The following is a 24,080-nucleotide window of genomic DNA, read 5'->3' on the forward strand; positions in this document are numbered from 1 at the left end:
ATGTGTGACTATTGGTGCTATTGGCAGCACACAAGAAACATTTTAGTTATGTACTTATGATGACCAAAGGCAGAAGCATTAATTATTCCCTTCTCTTAGAAAAGCATCACTTAACAGCACACTGAAGTGATATCTACAGCTACAATACAAGACAATATAGTTTCACATCACAACATCATTATAATTTACTGTAGATATATTTCCCTTTTGTTTTATTGTATAGGTGACTTTTTCAAATGTACACATTTTTTCAGTGTATACCATGATTGAAAATCCAGTAATGCGAAGCCCTATGTATCAAAATAAATTAATTACTTGTTCATGTTCATAACGACAGCACACTTGTTAAATGTGTGCATGATTTGGTGCAAAGAAATACAAATGTTATGCTTGTACGTCTGTAAAGTGCAAGTTGTTGCAGGATCCAGGATCTGCTGCCAAAGGAACGACAAGGAGAAATAAATCCCGGCTCCAGGCTGCTTCTGACTATAGTTTAATGCTTCAGGTCACTCCAACCCGGTGGTGTCTGGTCCTGCTGATAATGCATGGACCTTTGGATTTGTGTCATGATGTGCAGGGGGCGGGTTGTGATGAATCCACAACACTTTTAGAAACTGCAAATGCTTAGGCATCATTGAAATATAAACGTTATCATCCGGTTTAAGGACATCACAAATGCTTTATGGGGAAATGCGTGGAGCCAAATTCTCTTCAGAACAGACACACAGCCAGCCCTTAACAAACCAGCTATTCCCACCTCTGGAGCTCAGAGGGTCATTTGGGCCGAGGCAGACTGTCATGCCATGACTAATGATGGATGATTGCAGTTTAATTACACTCTGAGGGTATCAATTTTCTGTGGCTGGCTGGAAATAAATGAAGCTTTTCAATACTGCACACGGCCTGTGGAATTATAGCAATATATCTTTGTCAGTTTTTAAACTCAAATATTATGTGTTTGTGAAAGGACTGCACTCTCACTATCAGTTCATCCTTTTGTTATTTGTCTTTATTCTACGCCCATACCAATTGTTTTAGCAGCAGATTATAGCCATTAATCTGGGAAGGGTCTCTTTAATCCCTTTCTGAAATCCTAAATGAAGTTGTCCCCATGAGGTTGAACCCAGGGTTTAACCAAAAACATCCCTCTGAAACTCATGGGAAATCTGCTTACTTTGGACTTACACGGTGGCATCCCTCGCTTCCGGTTGGGCTGTGGAACGATGGCCTGTGGAGTTAGTCCATATGGCATAACAGTTGGCACATCTATATTTTTGAGGTCTTGATGGAGCTCCGTGTAATTTCCTAGGACATCACTCAGTATAATCTCTTTTGCATGCGCAGCAGCCAGTGGAGCGTGTAAACAAATGGCTCATGTTTTCCCCTCACAGCCCTCATGTCGATAATGTCTCCATATCTGAGAGAGGACATTTATGCAAGTGGTTACTCTACATCAGTGTGCGTGGATTTAATGCTTCAGGGTATGGCTTACTGGCAACTGATGTGTTGTGTATGACTGGCTGGCGAGAGAACGATGCTGACGAGGTTGAGTGAGTGTCTCACTGTGGTCACACTCCTGTTGGCAAAAATTCTCATTTCTTGCTTCGTTTAGGATTTAATTCACCCTGTGTGGCTGCATATAGGAGTCAAGTAAACATCGTCCTTAGGAGCCCAGGGCAAAAATGAGACTGGGAGGGGGAGTGGGGGAGTGAAGTGGAGGGGGGAGGTTAGAGTGTTTGTGTGACACAGAGACTGAGAGAGAGAAACAGACTGAGAGAGGAGGCTGTGTGTTCGTTTCACCTCCTAATCAGTTTTCCTGGTGGGATCTATCATCGACTGCAGCAGGGGAGGCAGGTAGAAAAGCGGAAAAAGAAGATAGTAGATTTTTGCCAAGCTGTAATTTTCTCCCATCACCATCTAACAATTTGAGCCTCAAACAAGTAAGTATCAGCTTTCTTATAGATTGTAGTGCTCAGAAAATAGATCTATTATATTGTACTCCCACTGTATGAAGCTGTGGAGATCAGACAATCTAATGGGGCATTTCATTTGTGTATTTCTCAAGTAGGAGGCACAAAGTCAGATGAATACAGTAGTTGGGGTGTTAGTACATGAGTTTTATTTGCACGTTGATACAAACACGCATGTGCGATGACATTTACTGCCAACTTTGGACATTTATTACATCCCATGAATGCCATTTTACACGAGACTGCCAGGATATTTCATACAGCAGCATTGACTGCTTCATGTAAATGCTCATTTTCCTAAATCTTAGTGGTTGGTTTAATTGTGCGAGGGGGTTTATTGTTTCAAACTGTATTAGTCACACAATATCTCTGTTTAACAGCGTGTTTATTGAACTTTGAACATTGCCCAGTGTTTCATTCTGTGGCCATTTCAACCTCTTTAGTTTAAAACATGTATGAGAAAATCCTGCCTCTTATCCTCCCTGGTGCAACCATCTAAACGTGTAAAGTCTTCTCCTCGGAGGAAAATGTGACTTTGAAGCACAGTTGCTTTCTGTGCCCTGCTCCATATGCATGAATGCAGCAGCTGCTTTCATGATGCTGCCTCACAGAGATAACAGCTAGATTTCTGCTGGTGAAAGAAATGTAACTGCTCTAACAGCCCAAATACACACTTCCAGATAAATTATGAATTCATATGTGAGTCCCTGATATAATTATGAGTTAGACCCAGTTGATTGATTTGGAGCAACCGGCTATCAAAGATGGTTTTGCAGCAGAGATAATTGGCTCACATTTCTTTTACAGGCTGATGTATCAATCAGGGCGACGGCATTGTGTATCTGGTACGGAGACCTGCGTCTGAACTGTGTTCACATGTACTCGATCCAAAAGTGGAATACACACAGAGACATGGGGGGGCTTTGATGAGTTGTCCTGTGAGAATCTCCTCTTGCCCCAGTTTCTATCTCTGAAACAGGCACCGTGTTTTAGAAACGGGAACGGCAGCTGGAAAATGGACGCGTGGAATCACACATGCGTGATGCAACAGCCCTCTCCTCTGGCCCCCGTGTGAACGAGCTACCGCACAAATTTCACAGTTCACAGGCTTTAATGAGGTGCTGCAGCCTGTCCATCACACTGACTGGAGAATACCTTAAGAACCCCACAGTCAGACAATGACACTGCACCAGGCATCTGTAGGATCATACAAGGCAACAAAATGAGCGTGCTGTGATTTTCTTTGTACTATTGCTGGAGTTATTTTTAGGCACATCTGTGATTATCATATTCTCAGTGTGAGTGCGACTTTAATAAAGCGTGGAGTGGAGATGCTGGAGAAATAAGGAGGAAAAAAAAATGCTTTTTACTGGATCAGTAATCAATACAGGAGGAGATGATTGCAATGACACGTTTAAGATGGATGAAAATTACAAGCAAACCAGACAAACAGGAGATGACCATTGTGCACATGCTGCAGAGACTTACTATCAGTTTGTGACAGGGATGGTGACAGCTAATCAAACACAGATACAGGCTCAACAATAGATTGCACCCGGCCCGACACTCAAGGCTATGTGCAGCAGTCTGGATCGAATCACTGATGGGCAACTAAAGGAAATATGATCATACATCACCTGCGACTGATAGCTACTTAAATCTCCCCCTGTTTCTGCCACAACAGTGTAAAAGCTGCTGCAAGATTTCCCACGAGCTGCAAGGAGTTCACTCAGCTCAGCTGTTTTGAAGAGACGTGCACTTCAGCCAGGAGGCAAAAGTGTTTTAAAAAGTTACTTTCGGTTTAAACTGTTGCTGACGGGTGCAGCAGCGTTTTTGTTTGTGTCCCCCTTCCTTGGGAATCACAGGAGAAGATTGAGGGAGGCTGCAGACGTGTGGTTGCTGGGAGACTGCTGTAGGTGGATTATGAAATGCATGTATCGAGTTGTGTAATGATTGGAAATGTCAGTTGAGGGCGAGGAAAGGGGGGGGGGGTGGGGGGTGCAGAGCAGGACAGTAATAAAATATATAAAGGTTAATTAGATTCTGTCTGGGGGTAAATTCCAACGTGGTGTTTCTGCAGTTGTACAGTGTCCATCTCTAAATAATATAATCTATTCTAGCATGTGTTGCCTCCTTCACAAGCACTGTATTACCGTGATTGCACTCTGGTCTAACTATCCCCCTTTATCTCTTGGTTTAATGACAGATGACAGAAATGGAAGCACCTCTCGAAGCACCTCTCGCCACCCCCTGCAACATCCAGATTTGTGAGGTGACCTGTGACTCCTTCCGCATCATGTGGGACATGACCCCCGAGGACAGTGCCAGAGCAACACACTTCTTCATTGACCTGAGCCGCAAAGACAGCAGGGACCACAACCGCTTCAAACACAGGGTCTGAAAATCTGAAACTACTGCTCCACCACATGTACCTCCCTCTATCCTTTCCCTGGATGTATCTGTCTATCCCGTCTGTGTTCATATTACAGATTCACAACAATCAACCTTCAACATAGGGTTGGTGAAGAAGTCCATCTTTTACTGTTTGCTCTTTTACAATTATAGCAGACAGCATACATGAGACAGGAAAACTTGCATTTTATTGAGGTCTAGCCGGGTTAACAGATGGGTCTAACAACTGTCTTATGATATTCTGCTTTAGTCTGAACACAGAAAACAGTGGTTGCGCCCTTTCAGTCACTTCTAATACAGGCGAAAAAGAAAAACGAGTGCAGTCAACAGCTTCAGGCCAGTGACTCACTTGTACATTGCTCTTAAAATGGACAACAACTGACAAATTCATCTGCAGCACAGAGCAGCTTTTTTTTTTTTTTTTTTACAAATTCAGCACATTGCATACACCACAAATATCAGGCAGCAATGTAGCGTAATGGTTTACCTTTTTTTTTAAAATAGAGATGCTTTGTATAGCATTTAGCTACTAGCTTTCCATCTGCAGTCCCTAGATCTCTAGCATGTATAACATATACTTTCATGTGTTGTACAGATATGTATGTTTATCTATTCATTTTTATCAATGGAAGCTCCATCGCTCAGGGGATGGCAAATTCTGTCTGTGTGGTCCAGATTCAAATGCTTTTTAATGGCTTGCCAGGACATTTTGAACTTTTGTGATCCTCTCACTTTTCATCTAGTACCATCAGGTCAATTCCATTACGACCAAATATCAGCATAAATAATGGAAAATCCCATTAGCTTCAACTGTACTTTGTCTTTGTTGCTAATTAGCAAATTTTAGCATGCTAACATAACATGCTAAACTAAGGTGGTGAACATATTCAACATTATACTTGCTTAACACCAGCATGTTAGCATTTTCATTGTAAGTAATTTTGCATGCTAGCGTTAGCATTTGGTAAGTACAGCCTCATAGAAACGGTAGCATGGCTTGAGCCTCTTAGTCTTGTTTAAATATCGCTAAAGCAAAGATTTGATCTTTTTTACACAGGTTAAAGGCCCACACATTAAACATGTTATTAGCACTGGATTGATCAATTTGGTATCTAGATATAGCTTCAGCAGCTAAAGTCTAACATTTCTGATCTTCGTTCATTTCAGATGCAGAATACTGACTGTAATCATGGCCTATCATTGCAGTGAACAATTCAAAAGCTCAGTGCTTTTGTGAAGTCAAGGCGGGGGTAGTTCTGAGAGAGTTGTTCCTGAATGCAAGTAATGCTCTCTCTCTGATGCACAAAGTGGCACAAACAAACTTGCATCAGGGATGTTGTCATGGATATATGGGCCTCTGAGCCTTTAGTAATTAGCTGTGCTTCTTAGAGGCGTTGGCCAAAACAAAGCTGTTGATTTGATTAGATGTATCCTAGTTACAGCAGCTTGGGCTTGAAGTGGAATATGATGCTAATAAGGCAAACTTCATAGAGGGAAATGGTTGACTAAACAATAGCATTTACATTTGTTTTGAAATGTAAATTTAAAAAAACAGCGGTCTGTTAGCCTTGCATCCCGTCCCTGATATCAACTCCTTCCTTCCTTGTCCTCCAGGATGTACCAACCAAGCTGGTGGCCAAGGCTGTACCTCTCCCCATGGCAGTGAGGGGACACTGGTTCCTCAGCCCACGGACATTGTACTGTGTTGCTGTCCAAACTGCAATCCGACAGCCAGACGGTGACTACCTGGTTTCAGAGTGGAGCCAAGTGGTGGAGTTCTGCACCGGGGGTATGACATAACATGCCTGTAACACTAATAATGTATAGAGTATGAGAGCGTTAACCAAAGTAATAAAAAACTAATATTCTGTGTCAGCACAGGGTACTCATTAGCATTTTACCCAATTTTGCAGACTATGCCATGGAACACTTACAGCAGCTTCTTGACAAGGCCAAGGGCTCTGCAGTGAGGCTGCTAAAGTTCTCTGTGTTTTACCGCAACCAGCACCCAGACTACTTCGACAATGTCAGGTCAGTGCTGCATTCTTATCTTTTAATTGTATATCTAAAGCAATTCCAGCGGCAATTAAACCATTCTCAAGTTTGTACGGCAAGTAGGAAGCTACCGCAAGCAATTTTTTTACTAATAAATAATAATAATGCTCCTTTTTCTGTCTTCATATCTTGGATTAGTAGGGAATGTGGAGGCCTGATGAGTCCAGCTCTAAAAGACATCAGTGGGAGTCATGGTTCTCCTATCAATGGCAAACTGCAGGGAGTCTTCTTCAGCTGCAACACAGAGTTCGATACAGGCCTCCCTCCCAGAGACTCCCCTTATGGCCCCTTGCGTTTCCAGATCCCAGCTGGACACCTGCTGAACCCCAACATCTCCCTGTACTTTGCAGACTTCTACTGTATGTACACAGCCTACCACTACGTGGTGCTGGTGCTGGCCCCTGTTGGCTCAGAGGGAGATACCTTCTGTCGCACTCGCCTCCCTATGCTGGACTTGGCCTCCAACCCCTTCCTGACATACACTGCCCCCCAGAGGCCGGGGGAGGAGCCTCTGTACTGCCACGCCAGTGATGTCATCCTTGAGGTGCTTTTCACAGAGCCGGTTCCCTTGGAACAGGGCAGCGTGGAGCAGATCAGTGGGCACCACCAGCTCATGAGTCTGACAACAGCCAACGCCAAGAAAGACCCGAGCTGCAAAGTGTGCAACATCAGTGTGGGACGCTGAGATGTAGGACAGACCTGGGAGTGTGTGAGCCTGCAATATCGAAAGACGGTGTTGCACAAGACAAAACATTTGAGACCATCATGTGTAGGTCAACACATTGGAAACAGCCCACCTCTCGGGGTGCGTGCATGCTGCTACCCCTCTTCCCTCCTGCCTGGACTAGAATAGTGAGTATTAAATAGAAGACTTTTACAATGTGTATCGCAGAACTTCATCATGAGCACAGCTGGAAACAGTAAACGTCCATCCATGGCTGCTGATCAAAACATAATTTAAGACATGATAAGCTTTAGATGGCTGGAAAATAGTTGCTCCTTACTTGTTGAGAGACTTCTGTGCTCTCTGGTGTCATTTCATGAATATCTTTTCCTTCTTTCAAATTTACATTTTTTCCCCTTAAGATGTGTTTGATATTCTCTTTTTGTTAAACCGTTCCACTAGTTTGATGTGGTTTCTCTTAAAGAAATTTGTGTTTGATACAACCTGGACATGCAAACGCTAGAAGCATATCCCTTTTAAAACACAACAGGTCATAACAAAATATTTAGCAACATTTACTTCTTGTGATGATTTCTCTAAAAAAGCTGCCAGATGTTCTTTATCATTTAAAAAAAAAAAAAGGATTATTGCCAAACATCCAATATGTCCAAGCTTTGACTCCAGTTGTCAGCGCTCCTGCCAAATGCTTCTTATGGAGCTCACTGTAGAGTTATGATTTGGAAATTGTAGCTCAGTGTCTAAATGTTGCAGGATATATGTTGCATTGTGAAGATGAAAGCAGGGCGTTACAGAAGGAAGGTTGTATCACAAAGTTCCCTACGATCAGAATCTGACAGCAAGCCTCTGCTCTGCAAACAGGGCTGAGCTAAGATTAGCTTCAGTGTCTGTTTGTCGCTGCCCAATAATCTCTGACCTATATGGAAATCCGTGAAATGCCTAAAGTGAAAGGGATCCCATCTCTGGTGCACAACAGTAATGCATGCACTGACGAGTGGCCAGAATGTAGGACATGACAAGAGCGTGTGCGCTGAAAGAACAAAGGCTCACCTATTTCAAACTGAATGTGAGAGAAAACTATAAAGAAAACTGAATGCAACAATCCGTTTCAAAGAATTTTTATATACAAAGCACATACTAAGATGTCATGAACATTTATGAAAATAAATTCAAATGTAATAAAAATATATCCCATGTGTTGTCGTCTGGATAATTTTAGCTCGAGTGAGTCATGACCTTTCACTTGGATTCTTCCCGCAACAGAGATGCGAGCTCACACACACAGCAATGCTGTAATTCTGTCTGTTGTTATTGTCCCAAAGAGGCTCGCTATGGCCTCCCGGTAAATAACTTAAACAGAATTCTATCTTCCTTTTGGCATCCAGCACTTTAGGAATGGCGATGTCAAATTCAAAGATGTCTGTCTGAGGCCCTCCGAAGCGTTTCTGCAGGTACGTACAGGACACATCTCTGTAGCTCAGCCACGAGTCGAAGGTGATGCGTATTTGCACTTCCTTCTGGAAACTGATGTTCCTGACTCGCACGGTACCTTGAAGGGCCTGTTCAGTAACACTGCAGTTCTCCAGGATAACCATGCTCTCTGCCAGCTTGGCACGAAAGGCCTGGAAATCTGCAGAAGGCTGCGGGAAGCCCAGTTTGAGCCGCGTTCCTGGGCAGCAGGTGCTGACGGTGCAGCTGTAGCCGTCCTCCGTCATGCTCCCCAAACCCTGCAGCGACGGCAGTAGGTCGAGGTCAGACTGCTGCTCTTCATCTGAAAACACCCGCACGGCTGTTAGAGATAATCCCCGCGAGTCAGCGAAAATCACGTGTTTGTTCTTGATTGGGAGCAAAACATCATCATCATCATCATCATCGTCGTACAAGTGATTGAAGAGAGATGGGAACGGGTGGGTCCGATAGGCCTGGCTTAAGATGTCAGAGGATAGCTGATCTGAAATTGGAGGACGGATGCAAGGGCGCTGGGGCTTCAGGATGGGAACCCAAACATGAGGACACAGTTGTTTACGTTGGTTCAAGCACAGCCTGACAGCAATCTCCGCAAGTCCTGCTGACTGGGCCATCGACCTGAGGCCGACCATGGGCAGCAGCCTTGCAACAGAAAAACAGTGATTTCAATAAAGACTGCTGCCCTGGAGGTGTGATCACACTTTTGTAATTGTTGTTATTAAAGAGGTGCATTCACACGTGCATCACAAGATGAAGGTGATACTAAAAATGTGATAATAATTACAATTTATCCCATTTTTGTTTTGTAACAATTGAAGAAGTGATGCGAGATAATGCGCCCCACAGCACAATCACTACACACTTAGTTTGCTTACGTTGTACTGGACATCTCCATACTGGCAGTCTGGTGTTGAGTGGTTGGAGTTCTAGAAAATAGAAAAAGTATTATAATATATAAGTATCACAATACATAATATGGATAAAGGTTGCAAAATCATTGGTGTAATACATTAAAAATAAATCTCAAATATGTTTTAAATACTTACAAACTCCTATAAGCAGCACGTTGTTATCTGTAGTCTTAGTTATCCCTTTGCCTGCAGGAAAATGTTGCACAAGATCCTATTTATACTACCTCAGTAGTATACTCCACCTTCTCTACTCTCCTGACCAATCAGCTACGTATTCTGGTTTTGTATATTAGTTTCAGACCTGGTTATGGGACAGATTTCAGATCATTTTCAGCAACATTTAACTTAAGCGCCCCTTCTATTCTAATTCTGTATTCGACTGTCAAGACAAAAACATGCGATTGTAAAATAAAGGTCTCTTCGTTGTCACCTCAAAACGGGGGTCGTCCAGTGCTGACTAATCGATTGAGTGCATACAGGTCTGCCGTATGTAACTCTACTCTGCATTGTGGAAACTATCTAAGGCTCTATTCTCAGAGGATCCCAGTCTCCCTCACCCCGCAGTAAATCAGTATGCGTGACGCTCAGGAGGGTTAGGATTACAAAACGACTCAGCGTGCCAGTCACCTAACTGAGGCAGCTATTCGGGAATCAATCAAAGTACGTGTGACATGAAACCAAGTGTACCACACACGGGGGACATTTTGGGGACTGAAGAATTGGTAAGAAGGGGTTCTACTGGTAAAGATTTGACTATTTAAGATCAGAAAGCTGAATGAGGTAAAGCAATGATGTTGGGTGATGGGTGCTGCAATTAAGAAATAATAAAATAACATTCAATCATTTACAAGTGTATTTATTTTTCTGGAATCCACATTTTCAAGGTCTAAAAGATCATATGAATATGATCATCGAGACCCTCGGTGTATTATTGTTCATCTCACAATAACACTGGGTTGTAGGATTCCGTATCAGCTCGATCAGCAGTGCGGTTCAAAAGATGACAATCCGTTGACACGTGGTTCAGTTCTGCAAAGCTCGCTCTCCCCTCAGTCGCTGATTAGTTCCAAAAACTGGGCAATATGTGTGAGGGCAAACAATGAGCACTGATTGCTCCCTTTGAGACTCTTACATAACAACGTTATTACAACGATTATGTCTCAGAGAAGACAACGTTCCACACTAAATTAAGCACACGCACACAAAAGACACTTTAAACTTTAAATGAAGAGATACACAGACGTTATCTGAACACTAATAGTATTTATGTTATTTATAATGACAGTAATTCTTATTCAGTTAAGTGTGAATGTCATTAAAAAAATGACGATCAAAGGACACCATGTATTTTCACTTTGGGCTGATATGCTCTATGATGCCGAGCAAACTGGTGACATTTCACCTTCGGGTGCATCTTGTTACTGAGCAGCAGAAGAAAAAGTCCAATAACGTGAGTCATCTGGGTAAAGTAACAGAATTAATTAGCAGATTAGTTGTGACAGGATTAAAAAAAAGATCCTAAAATAACAGCACAACACTGAAAACGCTGCTTTTGGTGAACAGGGTTCATTCGTCAACAAGCACCTCCCACAAAACAACCTCGTATTTGGTGTTATTTTAGAGTTACACGTCTTGAAGATATGGTGCAACAAATGTCTGTGTTTCTGTCCCGACGAGTTAGTCCTTCATCCTGACAACAGTGAGGAAGATGAGTGCAAATCCAGATGTAATCACCGCCGGTTAATGTTCCTCATTACCGCTGTGTTACGGAAATAGGCCATTGCTCATCTTCTGACCTCCGGGAACCCAAAAACATCCGCACCAGCAGACAGACCTGTCACAACGACAATGACTTTGTGTTAATCGTAGTGGATCGTTAAGCACCGTGCAGTGAAACGACAAATCTGCCTTATTGTAAACATATTTGGGTTCTTAAAAGAGACATTTCTTTCCATAATATGTTGCCAAGAGACGATGAAAACTGCAATAAAAACAGAGAGCTAAAAATAAATCCAGATGTCACAGCGAAGCCGTTGCTTATGTAAGATCTGCAGCAATGAAATAGCAGAGATCAGTGCTGGAGGGTGCGAGGGCCGTGTTGAGTTAATGAGAACGATGACTCAGTCAAACTAACTCATCGTTACTTACCTCCGCGTTCATATTAACTGCACGGCTCCACTTGAAACAAGCGGCGCTATAGTTCGATACCGCATTAGATGCTGAGAGCCCTCTTCCAGATCTACAACGTACTCTCTGATAGAAGAGACAGCGTGGAGATAAGATCAGTTGTTTTCAGAATCTATGCAGGAAAATGTAACAGTACCGAACGTGAGAGGGAGACACTGCCACCTAGTGGAGTTTAAAGAAAACGTACCTCTGATCATCTGTTTCAGGCTCAACCAAGATGTTTTCCTGTCTCTCCTTCACTCGGAGAAACACGAAGGAGTCCAGGCCGGGCTCAGGGACTAAGATTACATCAGAGCACAGGGACTTAGTGGGACGGGCAGTGAAAATGTCAGAGCAAATGCCATCACCTGTAGTCCAGGCACAAATCATTCTAGTAAATGTCAGTAAAGATAAGAGATAACACAAGCAGGATTTTACCTGCTTTGAGCATATCCACTGTCTGCAGGTTGGGGGGCATGCGCTTCAGTGCTACAGCCTTCAGGTAGGTTTCTGTGTTGGCGTAGTACCTGTGTACCAGAAGTGTTTTTAACCCCCCAGTGTCACAGAAACAGCAGAACAAACAAACAGCGGTGACCTCACTCTACGATACTCACTCTTTGGCAAAAGCAAACTCCTCGGGTGAGAGCAGGGACGGGTCTCCCTCCCCCCGAGACTTTTCTCTCTCCAGGACATGCGGGAAAAACTTTTCAATCTACACATACGTGGCACAAAAGATCAGGCGATTCTGTCAACAGGCAATGAGTGAAACAAGAGCTTTATTCTAACCACAGTTATATTGTTGACGTTACCGACCTTCTGCAGACGAGAGCGCAGGTAGCTGCTGAGCACAAAGCGGATCCGGTCTATTTCCATGCGATGGATGCTGGCCTTCGCGTCGCCTTTCTTCACCCGCTGCAAGTTGGCTTCCTGTTAGAGGAAAAGATCAGAGGACACTGTCAGAAATGAACATTTCCTTTCTTCAGGGTGACTGTAGAATCCAGTCATTCATAGATCTATACAACAACTTCAAATATGTGTTCGTCACTCAGCAAGGTGAAGCAAACCAAGTAATACAGACTACTTCCTGTTTCCTAACATATATGATGTAAACAAACACCACAGATGGAATGTAACTAAGTACATTCACTCCGGTGCTGTACATTTTTTAGGTACAATACTTATTATGTATATGAAATTAGTACATGAGTATATGAAATTCATTCCACTTTGTTCTTCCACTCCACAACAGAGGCAAATATTGTGCTTTTTGCATTGTATTACTTCTTTATTTGGGGTAAAGAGAACATGAATACGATAACAATGGTTGCCTACAGCACCACACTCTATGTGCTGTGTAGTGACATTTAGAAAGGTAACGCTAGTCAGACAAAACAACCCACAGAGCTGGAGGTATTCCCCGTTTACCATGTGACTCAGCTGCTCCATCACACACTCCACCACCTCCGATTTGTTCTCCAGCAGCTCCGGTGAGAACTTCTCATTCAGCCAGGCCTGCGAGGGGACACAGAGGAGCACAGATGTGAGGATACACTGTCTAATATGAGGCGCCATGACACTTGTTAACGGTGATAACGTCAGTCTCACTTCTTCCAGCTTGGCTATCAGCTCCGCCGGGGTCATAACATCCTCCTGAGTGTCATCCTGGTTGACGTCGCCGCCGTCATCAGACAAAGCGTCCGACATAGTTCTCCTTTTACGAATAAACAGACAAAAGGAAGAGCGTAACCGAAACGTTAACTTTGTGTTGAACTTTTTAAATGTTGAGCGATTCAAACGGCAGTTTAGGAAAGTTTCCCGAAGACCAGCAACACAGCAGCGTAAATTCACATGTAGGAAATCCTTGTTTATTCGCGCCAATAGACCTATTCTCGCGAGATTAGAGGTGGGCTTGTTTTGCCCTATGTAAGATCTGTAAGGCAAGATTCCTCACAGGCTGTATTGGCGTGTGTACCGTCGATTAACGTTTATAACGAACTATGGACGGGCTATACATTCAAATACTTTACCTTATAGACAGTAAGGCTAGAGTTTCTAACATGGTCATTGGTGTCAGCTTCTGTAGGAGCGGGATTTAAACAGCCTAAAAGTAGCGCTTCCTGAGAGTCCAAACTCAGGAGGTTTTGGACTAGGGTTACCCATACAAGGAATTGTATGTACTATGCCCTCTATACACTCTATTTTGAAAGTATAGTGATGTTACAACAAATTACATTGTCACGGAATTTGAATTTGAATGAGAAAAATGTATAGCTGATGAACACACACACAAACACACACACACACACACACACACACACACACACACACACACACACACACACACACATACACGTATACATACACACACGAAAAAAAAAGATTTCTTCCCAGTCAAAACATGGAAACCGATTTCCCACAGAGATTGCCAAAGTCAACATGCCATGTCTCCTTTGCACAAACTCTCGTCTCTTTCACCATCTGTATGTGAATGTAACAGAGATGCATCATCTGCTTGGTTTGTTCCAGCTGTCTTGTTTCAAACCACATTGTGGCCTGCAGCAGAATCTCATTTGTCTGATTTCCTCTTTTTCTTTTTCCTCCTCATTGCTCTTGCCTCATAATTCATCGTTATTTTCATCAGTAACGATCTTGCGGTCACTTTAGTGACGTTCAGTATTGCACAGTCTTTCACAGTAGCTTCCTCTGGGCTTACCTATGCTTCGTCAGACCTGCAGGGTTTAAGTCAGGTTGCACCACAATCTGGAGAGCTACTGTCATTTCATGAAGCAGATAAACAGACACCATTGCCACAGCTACCACGGCCATGCCCAGAAGAAAGGTTTATGGTCAAAAACATCATGAAGTTAAAGCCCGAGTGAATGCTGTGCTGCAATGTTTTTAGGATGGCTCAGATTTTTGGCTGCATGACTAAACGCTTATTTCAGAAAAAGGTCAGTTTTCTTGTGCTTGAATAGCTGTGAAAACAACATGAAAACACAGGCTTGTTCTGTCTATTTTGTCATAACATTGTGACTCATGTACTTAATTTTCTTATTCTCTGATGACCTACTCATATACATGGAGCCCATTTGTTCCTGCATGTTGAAAACACACATAAAACCATTCCTATAATACTGATGATGTCAATCACTTATAAATCTGGGGACAAATTCAAAGTTCAATTGGTCGACAAACAGATTTAAAAATCAATAACACTTAAAGACAATGTTTCTATTCAAAATGTTTAGGGTTATATGATGAAATGTGTTATGATATGGTATGAAGAAACATTTCTATAATTAAAAACAAAGGACCAAAGGTTTTTCATACATTTATAATGTTTATTTTTGTCATTTTTCTGTCATAATTTCCTTACTCTCTGTTTAAATACATTCGCATGACAATGAGATCCGCTAATAGTATCTTTGGAAAACATCTAAACATTGATACATACAGTATTTATAAAGTAGCATTATGTTCAACAGACTTCACAATACAGTACAACAAGAAGGTTCTTTGCTTTCAACACAAAGTATTGAAATTGTGCAAGTGAGAACAAATGTGCAACAACTGTGGTTTTGTTTAGTTTAACTGGTTATGTTCAGGCCAGCTATTGAGAATTTGGCATAATCACAAAAATATATCATTGAACAAGCACTCTGCCTTTTTGTTTTGCATTTAATCATACTATAGCAATATAACATAATACATACATTTAATAAGTACATTTTGCACAGTTCTGCTAAGAGATAGAAAATGATTCATCCGCTTTACGCATGATTGAACCTGTTTCTCTATGATCCTATAAATACTGTATCTCTAGCCATCACTGCTGTGACTTCATTTCCCTTCAGCGTAGTTTGGTTTTGGGCACAGAAGGTCAACACAGTCACACAGCTAATGATCTTACAGTAACTAGATTACTACTGGGGGATGGCTGTGTGTGAAGCCACGTCACCTAAATATTTCTGTGTTGCATATTTAAGCCATGTGTAAAACACAAGTAGGGCTTCACCAAAATGACTATGAGCAATAGACAAGGAGGCCAACAACCTCAATGGCTGCCTTCTACAGTCTAAAAACAAAACAAACTGCGCTTATGTATTATTATTATTATTGAAGTCTAGAGTTGAAATACAAAGAATCACAGCTTGTGATGGTAAATGGGATGCATGGCAGGTAGGGCATATCCAGTTTGGGGATTTAACAGAGGAATGGCGTAGGGATATGGGTAAACAGCAGACCCTATGAGAGCAGAGTGAACTGGACTCATCGGGACGTGTCGGTATATTAGCTGAGATTGAGGTAGTCTCATTCTGTGGGGGAGAAAAGCAGGGTGTAATAGAGGCTGGTGTCGGGAGTCTCTCCTTGATTTGTCGTAGCTCGACAGGACGCACGACACCGGCAGACTGGCGGTGGAATGGGCCAGACTCTGCTGAGTGGGGGGGACTTTCTGCTGCATTGTCCTGGATTTCTCCCTCTTCTCTGTCTGATAGAGCCACGGTGCCATGTTGTTCAGCTTCTTCGGACAAGACTCGTCCTGCTGCATATACCTGCCCTGCTGGATTTTATAAGCTGGCCGAATAGGAGCGGGCCGCAGAAGCTGCACAGATTTTGGAATAACTTTGGTGAAACTAGAGGTAGATGTTGGAGCCCAATCGAATCTCACCGTGGGAGAGGAGAATGACTGAAAAGGTTGGCTGGAATATTTGCCGCTCCCTTTGTGGATTGGCTTCCAGTCAGAGTCTTTATTGTGGACCTTAATGGAGTCTGCTGATTGGGAGCTGATGTCTTTATTCTGTCCTGCAGGGTCTTTGGATATCTGACTACAGCTCACATACTTCCTTTCCTCACTACAGCTGGGTGTATTTTTCACAGAGCTGGTACAGTTTTGGGAAAGTTCAGAGCCTGATGCAGGATTATCTTCATTTCCTTCTGTACCGTCCTCTGATGAAACAGAGTAAGGGGAAGGGCTGCGTGAAGAGGAAGGGGATGAAGGCAGCGGGGAGCTGTCGGAGGAGTCGCAGTTCCGGCTGGAAGAAGCTCGGGCCGGAGACTGGGAGCAGTGAATGACGGAGGGCCTTTCTTTATCCTCAGTGTGAGGATTCAGTGGCAAGTTAAGGCTCGCCTGAGCCATCCGCTTTTTTTTCTCCAGAGGAGAGATGACCTCTCCGGCAGCAGACGGGATATGAGCAGTCAACGGGCTGGATGTGGGGACCTGGACGAGGTGGGCATAGACAGAAGCGCAAAGACCGGCGGTGGCTCTGTTTGGCAGAGAGCAGTCTGGGCGATGTCTATCAGAGGTGGCGGCCCAGTGAGCGTGGTGAGGATGCATCACTGCTTCACTTTGGCAGGCAGCCTCTGGACTTCTCTGGGCGAGTATCTATAAAATACAGGGAATGTTTTAGGACACTTTATGTGCGAATACAGATTTCTCTCCTTTGGAGACCTTTTCCTAAATAAAGTATATCTTACCTCTATCTCTGAGTCCATCTCTCTATCCGACTGAGTCATTTTCCTCTTCCTCTCAGTCTTGGTGACCTTGCCATCCAAATTTCTCTTATATGGCTTCCGCGGTTTGCTTGGAGGCAGAGGTCTGTCCTCCTCTCCTTTTATTTGTCTTTCAAAGGGCAGCACCAGCCTAAACAAAACACATCTCTGATTATGAACCAGTTGATATCGTGCGTGATTTGACAGGTAAGTTTGAAACAAAACGATGCTCACTTCTCATAGTGTCTGCGAGTGCAAGTGGCAGCGCTGGTGCTACCTGGACTTCCTCCCAGCTCATCATACACTTTCTTCCAAAGACGCCGTGCTGTCACCTGTTGGATAACACAGTGTGAGAAAATGTGCATATGTAGCAACACGCGTCTGTAATGGTTACAATAACCTTTCATTTAAATGTAAGAGAAGTAGGAGACTCAGTGGCTCATCACTCCAGGTACCCTACACACTGAAAGGCTGCCTAATGTGTGACTGCCACCCGAGGGAACAAATCATAATTTATGATATATTGCCTTATTCTTTCTTTTGTGCAGTTTTATACAGTAAGCGTGGATATAGGAAGTTCTTCCATTTGGAAGAAACTGTGGTGATCAGATATTGTTTGAAGCTTAAACTTATCTTATACCTATTTGTATTACTCTTAATTTAAATTGTTCACTTCTTTTATTTAAATGTGTTTAAATGTTGCTGTGCACAGGGGATGTTTTGGCCCAAGGTCTTCTCTCTCCTTGAGTCAATGAGAAGTCTGCTGGTTTTCACACTTTCATTTTTAAAAGTAAGTAGGCGGCTTAGGTTGTGTCTACGCCCTGCGACACAGAGGCAGCAGTGATGGTGGTGGTGAGGGTCACCCCAGTTTAGAGCCCCAGCCTCGCATGAGCTGCACGCTTAGATCTCGTCACGCGGTGTCAACATCAAAGACAACAGAGCAACGACAGCTCGAGAGCAAAATGTCCTCCATCTTACAGCACCTGACCTATAGCTCACTTTCCACTTAGAAACCTGCAAACACACCGGTCAAAGGACTATGAACTATAGTCAAATTAAGAACTTGTACTCACTGAATCATAGCCCCCAAGTTTCTCAACAGCTTTGAAGATCCTCCAAAGATTAACTGGGGAAAAAGACACACATAAGAACTTAATTTGTATTCAAATGCCATGTGAATAATGTGTTCATTCAACATCAAGCACTGTCCTAATGAACATCAACTCACTCTGTTTGAAGCCCAGATGTGGGATCCTTTCTATAGGACTACCTCTGTCCTTCATAAAAGAGTGCAGACTTGATACAAATGCCTTCTCCTCCATTAGCACTAGCTTGGGCCTCGCTTCTTCTTCACATTCAGTCATAGAGTCATAGAGGATCTCAATGACAGAGGGAGAAGCCTAGTGTGGAGAAAAACAGGTGCAGTAGAGAAGACATGTCAAATGCTTTGCATGGAAATCAAGTTGCTCAATATGACATGATCCTCTGCACTGATATAGAAACCAGTTTTACAGAGATGGGAAAGAAGACACACAGAGTCATCTCATGGGATGACAAATGTTAAAATGAAACATCAAAATCAGAGAGTAGGGTTCTACCGCTACTTTCAATAGATAACCGCTACACATCCTGTCTGGAGAGAAAGCAGCAGACTTGTGGGGTTTTTGGTCTAGAGTTGTCAAGTCGCCGGTATCACAAACGTCACTTTGTAAAACAAGCATAAAGCCAAAATAATTTTTTAGATATTAAAGTGTTTTAAACAAACTTTGAATAAAGTTGCTGCTTTGTGTTTCTAAGTAATAACTGTCTGCATGTTTGCTATATTTCTGCGGAGCTAGTTTAATTAACAGGGAGGAGGATTTTAAGATACCAAGAAATTAGAAGTGTCAAGTGTTACAACTACCCAGAACTTCAGTGTAAGAAATTGACAATGTCACTATTTGTGGTTTGCAAGAAAGGAGAAATGAAACAGTGAAGACAAGCAGAATCAAAATCAGCCGTTAGAAAGGTTTCAAGACGAGAAGTATAAAACTAAAGTATGAAGAAGAGAAACTGTTGTACAGCTTTAAAAGTTTGCTTATTGTTTTTTGATGTGTGTATACAGTGTGTGGTGTAGATAAATGGTAGTTGTCAGTAGTTTTTTTTTTTTACTGCAGCAATATTATTCCCACAGCACAAACACTCACTTCTGTTATTTCATGCCAATATTTAAATGTGAAATCTCACATTGCGTGTTGTATCGATCAATTTCAGTAGATTGGATGTCAAAAGAGGCCACAATGGACAGTGTCAGTATCTTACTTTGAATCAGCACACGGAGAAGCGGCTTTATTTCTGTAGCAGTCATTGTTCAACAAATCAGCTTGACGTGGTTTCATATTGAATAAAGTTCCTCTATGTGGTTCCTGGTTCCGAGAAGTAGGTCTCTAGAGTGAGTAATAGTGAAGGTGCAGGCCTCTAACCAAGATTACCCGGACTGAGTCACAGTTCAGCGGCTCCACAATGCTGTTCCCAGCCAACAGCTCTGACTTTCCACTTCTATATCACCTGCTTTTCCCACTGCAGATATTCGGTTTCCACTCAAAATGTCTCAAAATCATATTTGACACATTTTAATTGTCTTGATTGGCTGATAAAAATGGAACTAAATTATATTTGCGCCCGCATCTAAAATAATAAGAAGGTTGTCCGAACGTTCAAATTGAACAATTTTTGCTTGGGATCTTGCATAAAGTTCACCGGTATCCAGTAACTTTCAGTCGCTGTTTTCAGATCTGATTCACAAAACTTGCCAACAGGAAACGTCTGCACTCGAAGCCACACACTCTAGACCCTTCGCTGCAGATCTCACTCTATACACCAGAGTGCGAATATCATTGAGGCACATTCAGTTGATTTCCACTAGATACATTTATTTGGAAAACTACGTGGGTGGTGTTGATGTCAATGTGTCGATGTGTGATTCTCACAATGATTGTCAGTGGCGTGCTGTATTGATGCTATCGGCAGGCCACAAAAACCACCAGGCTTTCAACTAACATCAGCCTTGGAAATGTGATGAGCTAATTTGTGTTTCTCATATTGTACTTCTCATTTCACTTACCAGAATACTGGCTTGTGAAGACCTCCGGCAGTTTCTGTATGTGCAATGAAAATATTGTGGTGTGTCTCATAGGGCGAGATGTGCGTGCGTTTCATTGGCCCTCTCGGGATACAAAGCAGAATCACATATTCCTTGTTACTCATTTCACAATAAGCCATCAAGATGAAACAACTGTACTCACACAATCAGCACTTGAAAACAATTGGCCACTATCTAAAATTCACTAAAAAAAAGGAAATGAAAACACAGCTCATTCAGAGCAGTCATGTCTGTAGTCACTGATTAACTGTAACGGATGGAATTTGCCCAGACTGCTGCCAGAAGGCCAACTGACATTTAATCAGCAGTGACTGAGGTTAGTACCTGGCTCTCTGTCCCCTGCTCTTCGTCGCTGGCTGCTGTTTGTTGTGATGTCTCACTCTGGTCCTCTTGCGCTTCATGAGACACACAGCAGGGACAAAGCATTTAGCATTTCACTCCATAAGACCATCGTGAATTTGATTTCAAAGAACCACAGTCAAGGGAAGCAAATACTGGTAAACGTTCCACGGTGCAGAAACATTAGCAGGTTAAAAAAGCATTAAAGCAGAACGTCATCACTGCTGGGAATGTAGTTGTTTTATGTAATTTAGGTAATGGTCAGATGATTGATCAGCACAAAAACTAGAAATCTGTAGAACATATTGTCAACTGAGTCTGATATAAAACCACAGTTTGCAAAACCACTTCCTGCTCACGAACATAACCACCTGTATGCTGCACTGTATGATATTGTAATACATAATGATTGGCAACGGTGAGATAATATGAATCAATAAACTGCAACATACATTAAACATAATAATTCCTTGTATTTTGTGAAGTGCACATAATAGTACTGTTGGTACTGAAATATGAGATATTGAGAAACACTGCATTTGATTGTTGTTGTTTTTTTGTTTGTTTTCCACTTTGTCATCTGTATCCAGTTTTTCTGTTGAACATTTGTATTTTTGTATCCGTCTTTTTGTTCTTGTAAATGTCTACAAATAACTACAACTTCAAGCTTCTCTCAATATTAGGACGGTATTAATGCATTTCATGAGGGAAAGTGAAATTAAAGACCACAAGCAATGAAATGTGATTCTTCACAAACTGTCAGCTCCAAAGCTCTTATAGCCCTCCACCCACAGTCATATTGTGTGCAAAACCAATATGCATCTCTTTTGAGATCACTTATTTCCTGTGCTGTGGCTTGAACCTTTAATTCTGCTTTCAGTAGCCTCTAACTACTCCATTTCCTGTATTGAGGAAATGTTTTTGTTATACTGTATCATTTGTCCGTGCTGTTAATTTTCATGGTTTTGTTTCTTTACCAATTAACAAATGCATTAGCTACGGTGTTTTCACCAGATACTGATGTCAGTCAGAATATTGTGATAGATTAATTATAGATTCCTGAGGCAGTATATGATTTTCTAAGTCAAATTAGTTGGTTTATTTCACAAATGAATGTATTCACATTACTTCTGCAAAAAAGAGAGCTGGTACAGTTTTTCATATATTGTTTAAAGAAGGTAATTTAATGTTATGAAGTGTAAATATTTATCAAGATCACTATCCAAAACGATACAGTATTTAATTGCTTGCAGTAAATACATAAGGCAGTACAATAAACATAAAAGTCCTTCTTACCCATTTCCAGAAGTTGTCTTCTAGTCTCTGGCTTGATAGAGCTTTGTGACAGTAATTCATGCGGCGCCCTCTTCAACTTCACACCACAAAACAGGAAGGTGTCTCCACAAAACAGTTTCATTGGTTGTGCTGTTTGCATTGCAGCAAATAAGTCTGGGAAACTGAGTTTGTTTCTTCGTCACTCAAGTCTCACAATGTCTGTTCTCTATTTCATCACCTGAATTTCAGACAAAAACCGACAACGTCTGTGTTCAATTATTTGTTCTTTTTCTCAAGTTTCAACAGAATCTGATGCTATGCTAAATAAGTAGCATATTTCTTATTTCCAGATAATTAAATATGAGGAAATGAAGTCCGTCTTATGTTTCCAATGTTGTTAGCAGTACATTGAACTGTAATGTCATTACTGTTTTTCCATTACTATTTTACACATAATAAAATTATATCACAGATGAGACTAAAAATGTCTTTATAGACTTTATAGTAATTCAACAAAGTTTGTGATACAATGATTTCAGCCTGGTCACCTTCAGTGTGTAGACTGGACTCAAATCCACCAAAATAGCTGAATTTAGGGAAGTGAAAGAAACATTCAACTGATGCCCAAATGGAGGTTTAAAAGTGTGTAAATCTATAAGATATTCCAGATGCATACGTCATTAAAACAATGTATTTTAAGATTTCATTCTCAAAAAAAGGAAGCAAGGCTGTCCCACTTACTGCCAATGCACATCATTTCTGATTAGGCATCAACTATTTCTTGGAGCTGCCTAATTATTTATGAACTGTTTGTAACACAATGAACATGATAAGGGGAATCCAAATCAAATGCTACAGTTTTGTTTTCATAAATAAATGTGTGTTGTTGGTTCAGCACGGAAATTAATATTGATTTTAGATGTACGTGTAATAATTGTGTGATAATGTGTGTAAAGGACAAACATTTCCTGCTGTTAAGAACATCTTCTGAAGTGGTATAACACAAAGCATTGAATACAATGAGTAAGCATCATTTGAAAACGTCTTGTTTCCTAACTTTATTATGAGTTTGTGATGTCACAGTGTCCTGCAGTCCCTGCATTAAGGTGAGAAGATAAACCGCTGGTTACTCTTTCATTTTTACTTAAGTGTATACATATTGGTTGCCATTAAGTGCATCATATTTAAAATGAAATCCAAATTGTAATCCCTGACCCGAGTGTGAGATAGTAAATAAAGCTTTAGCGTAAAAAGCACTTTTAGTAGGGGCACACAAGCATGTAGTTTTGACTCATTACAGCTAAAAGCTGAGTAAACACATACTCTCAAAGCTCTTATTTCGGTAAATGAAAGTTTTGAGACTGGCTGGTAGCTTCAGGGATTACAGACCTTACATTTTAAGGAAGGGGTGAGGACCTACTTCTTTAAAATGGTTCCTACCGGCCATTGCCTAAAGATATTGGCTAAAAATAAAATGTAAGACAATGCGGAAGCAGCTTTTTCAAGTAGAGATGAGTGGTAAGAAAACAATCGGCTATTTCTCTACTCCCTGTTATGAGTCAAAGGGAGTCGTCTCAAGAGGTTATGTTCCTTATGGCCATGTGGACAGCACCACGGTCAAGTTACCTTCCTAAGGATTTCACGTTTGATTAAAGAAGACAGTTGCTCTTCTATTTTTTTTTACATTTTCAGGTATTTTCTGTGGTCACATTAAAATACTACTGTATTTTCCCTCCATTTTCCTTTGTCAGCCCCCCACTCAATAAAAGGACAGGATCTTGTGATAAAAACACTGACGGATAATGAAGCTGCACTCGACACCATCCACATTTCCTCCCCATGTTTTTGATCTAGTTAAAAGGGGATGCCCTATTTCCCCATCTGTTGCGGATAGAGTATGACATTTCAAAATGATTAACATTTAAATGTCAAAATAACCAAATATCTACAAACTGTCCAAATCTCAAGAGGGATTTTTTTTTGGTTTGAAAGACACAAAACAAGTTTTTGTTTTGCTTTTTGAGTTTCTGCACTAGGCGCGCTGCAAAAATGGAAGAGATGTGATCGTAAACTGTTTATGTTCCCACACCTCCCCTATGAATAAAAGATGTAGATGTGAAATATAGGAATACAAAATTCCATCTCGATTAGATATCTGATTCTTATCGACA

General features: G+C 41.6%; 4 protein-coding genes across 5 annotated transcripts; 1 reads left to right on the forward strand and 3 right to left on the reverse strand.

Moving 5' to 3' along the window:
* The first annotated feature begins 4,176 nt into the window (after window positions 1–4,176).
* Window positions 4,177–7,122, forward strand: phyhip (phytanoyl-CoA 2-hydroxylase interacting protein). The gene is made up of 4 exons (XM_076104820.1): window positions 4,177–4,365; window positions 5,997–6,171; window positions 6,296–6,413; window positions 6,576–7,122. The coding sequence occupies exons 1-4, from the start codon at window positions 4,177–4,179 to the stop codon at window positions 7,120–7,122; spliced, it is 1,029 nt and encodes a 342-aa protein (XP_075960935.1).
* Window positions 7,123–8,348: 1,226 nt separating this feature from the next.
* ppp1r3c2b (protein phosphatase 1 regulatory subunit 3C2, duplicate b) lies at window positions 8,349–9,496 on the reverse strand. Its single transcript, XM_076104392.1, has 2 exons — window positions 9,462–9,496; window positions 8,349–9,228 (listed from the first exon to the last, which is right to left on the reverse strand). The coding sequence occupies exons 1-2, from the start codon at window positions 9,479–9,481 to the stop codon at window positions 8,349–8,351; spliced, it is 900 nt and encodes a 299-aa protein (XP_075960507.1). The 5' UTR covers window positions 9,482–9,496.
* Window positions 9,497–10,337: 841 nt separating this feature from the next.
* gins4 (GINS complex subunit 4 (Sld5 homolog)) lies at window positions 10,338–13,520 on the reverse strand. The gene is made up of 8 exons (XM_076104554.1): window positions 13,269–13,520; window positions 13,089–13,175; window positions 12,477–12,590; window positions 12,278–12,375; window positions 12,102–12,190; window positions 11,872–11,962; window positions 11,646–11,750; window positions 10,338–11,331 (listed from the first exon to the last, which is right to left on the reverse strand). The coding sequence occupies exons 1-7, from the start codon at window positions 13,365–13,367 to the stop codon at window positions 11,654–11,656; spliced, it is 675 nt and encodes a 224-aa protein (XP_075960669.1). The 5' UTR covers window positions 13,368–13,520; the 3' UTR covers window positions 10,338–11,331; window positions 11,646–11,653.
* A 1,461-nt stretch (window positions 13,521–14,981) lies between these two features.
* On the reverse strand, window positions 14,982–21,996 carry arid5a (AT-rich interactive domain 5A). 2 transcript variants are annotated; one of them, XM_076104796.1, is made up of 7 exons: window positions 21,931–21,996; window positions 20,620–20,690; window positions 18,382–18,553; window positions 18,227–18,279; window positions 17,388–17,485; window positions 17,139–17,304; window positions 14,982–17,046 (listed from the first exon to the last, which is right to left on the reverse strand). In XM_076104796.1, the coding sequence occupies exons 1-7, from the start codon at window positions 21,932–21,934 to the stop codon at window positions 15,808–15,810; spliced, it is 1,803 nt and encodes a 600-aa protein (XP_075960911.1). In that variant the 5' UTR covers window positions 21,935–21,996; the 3' UTR covers window positions 14,982–15,807. The 2 variants fall into 2 exon arrangements, with proteins under 2 accessions (XP_075960911.1, XP_075960912.1); XM_076104797.1 differs by lacking the exons at window positions 20,620–20,690; window positions 21,931–21,996 and adding an exon at window positions 20,257–20,595.
* Between the last annotated feature and the right edge of the window lie 2,084 nt (window positions 21,997–24,080).

The sequence above is a fragment of the Anarhichas minor genome, unplaced genomic scaffold (genome assembly GCF_050575085.1).
Source record: "Anarhichas minor isolate MPS153535 unplaced genomic scaffold, ASM5057508v1 ptg000030l, whole genome shotgun sequence".
Classification (NCBI taxonomy): domain Eukaryota; kingdom Metazoa; phylum Chordata; class Actinopteri; order Perciformes; family Anarhichadidae; genus Anarhichas; species Anarhichas minor.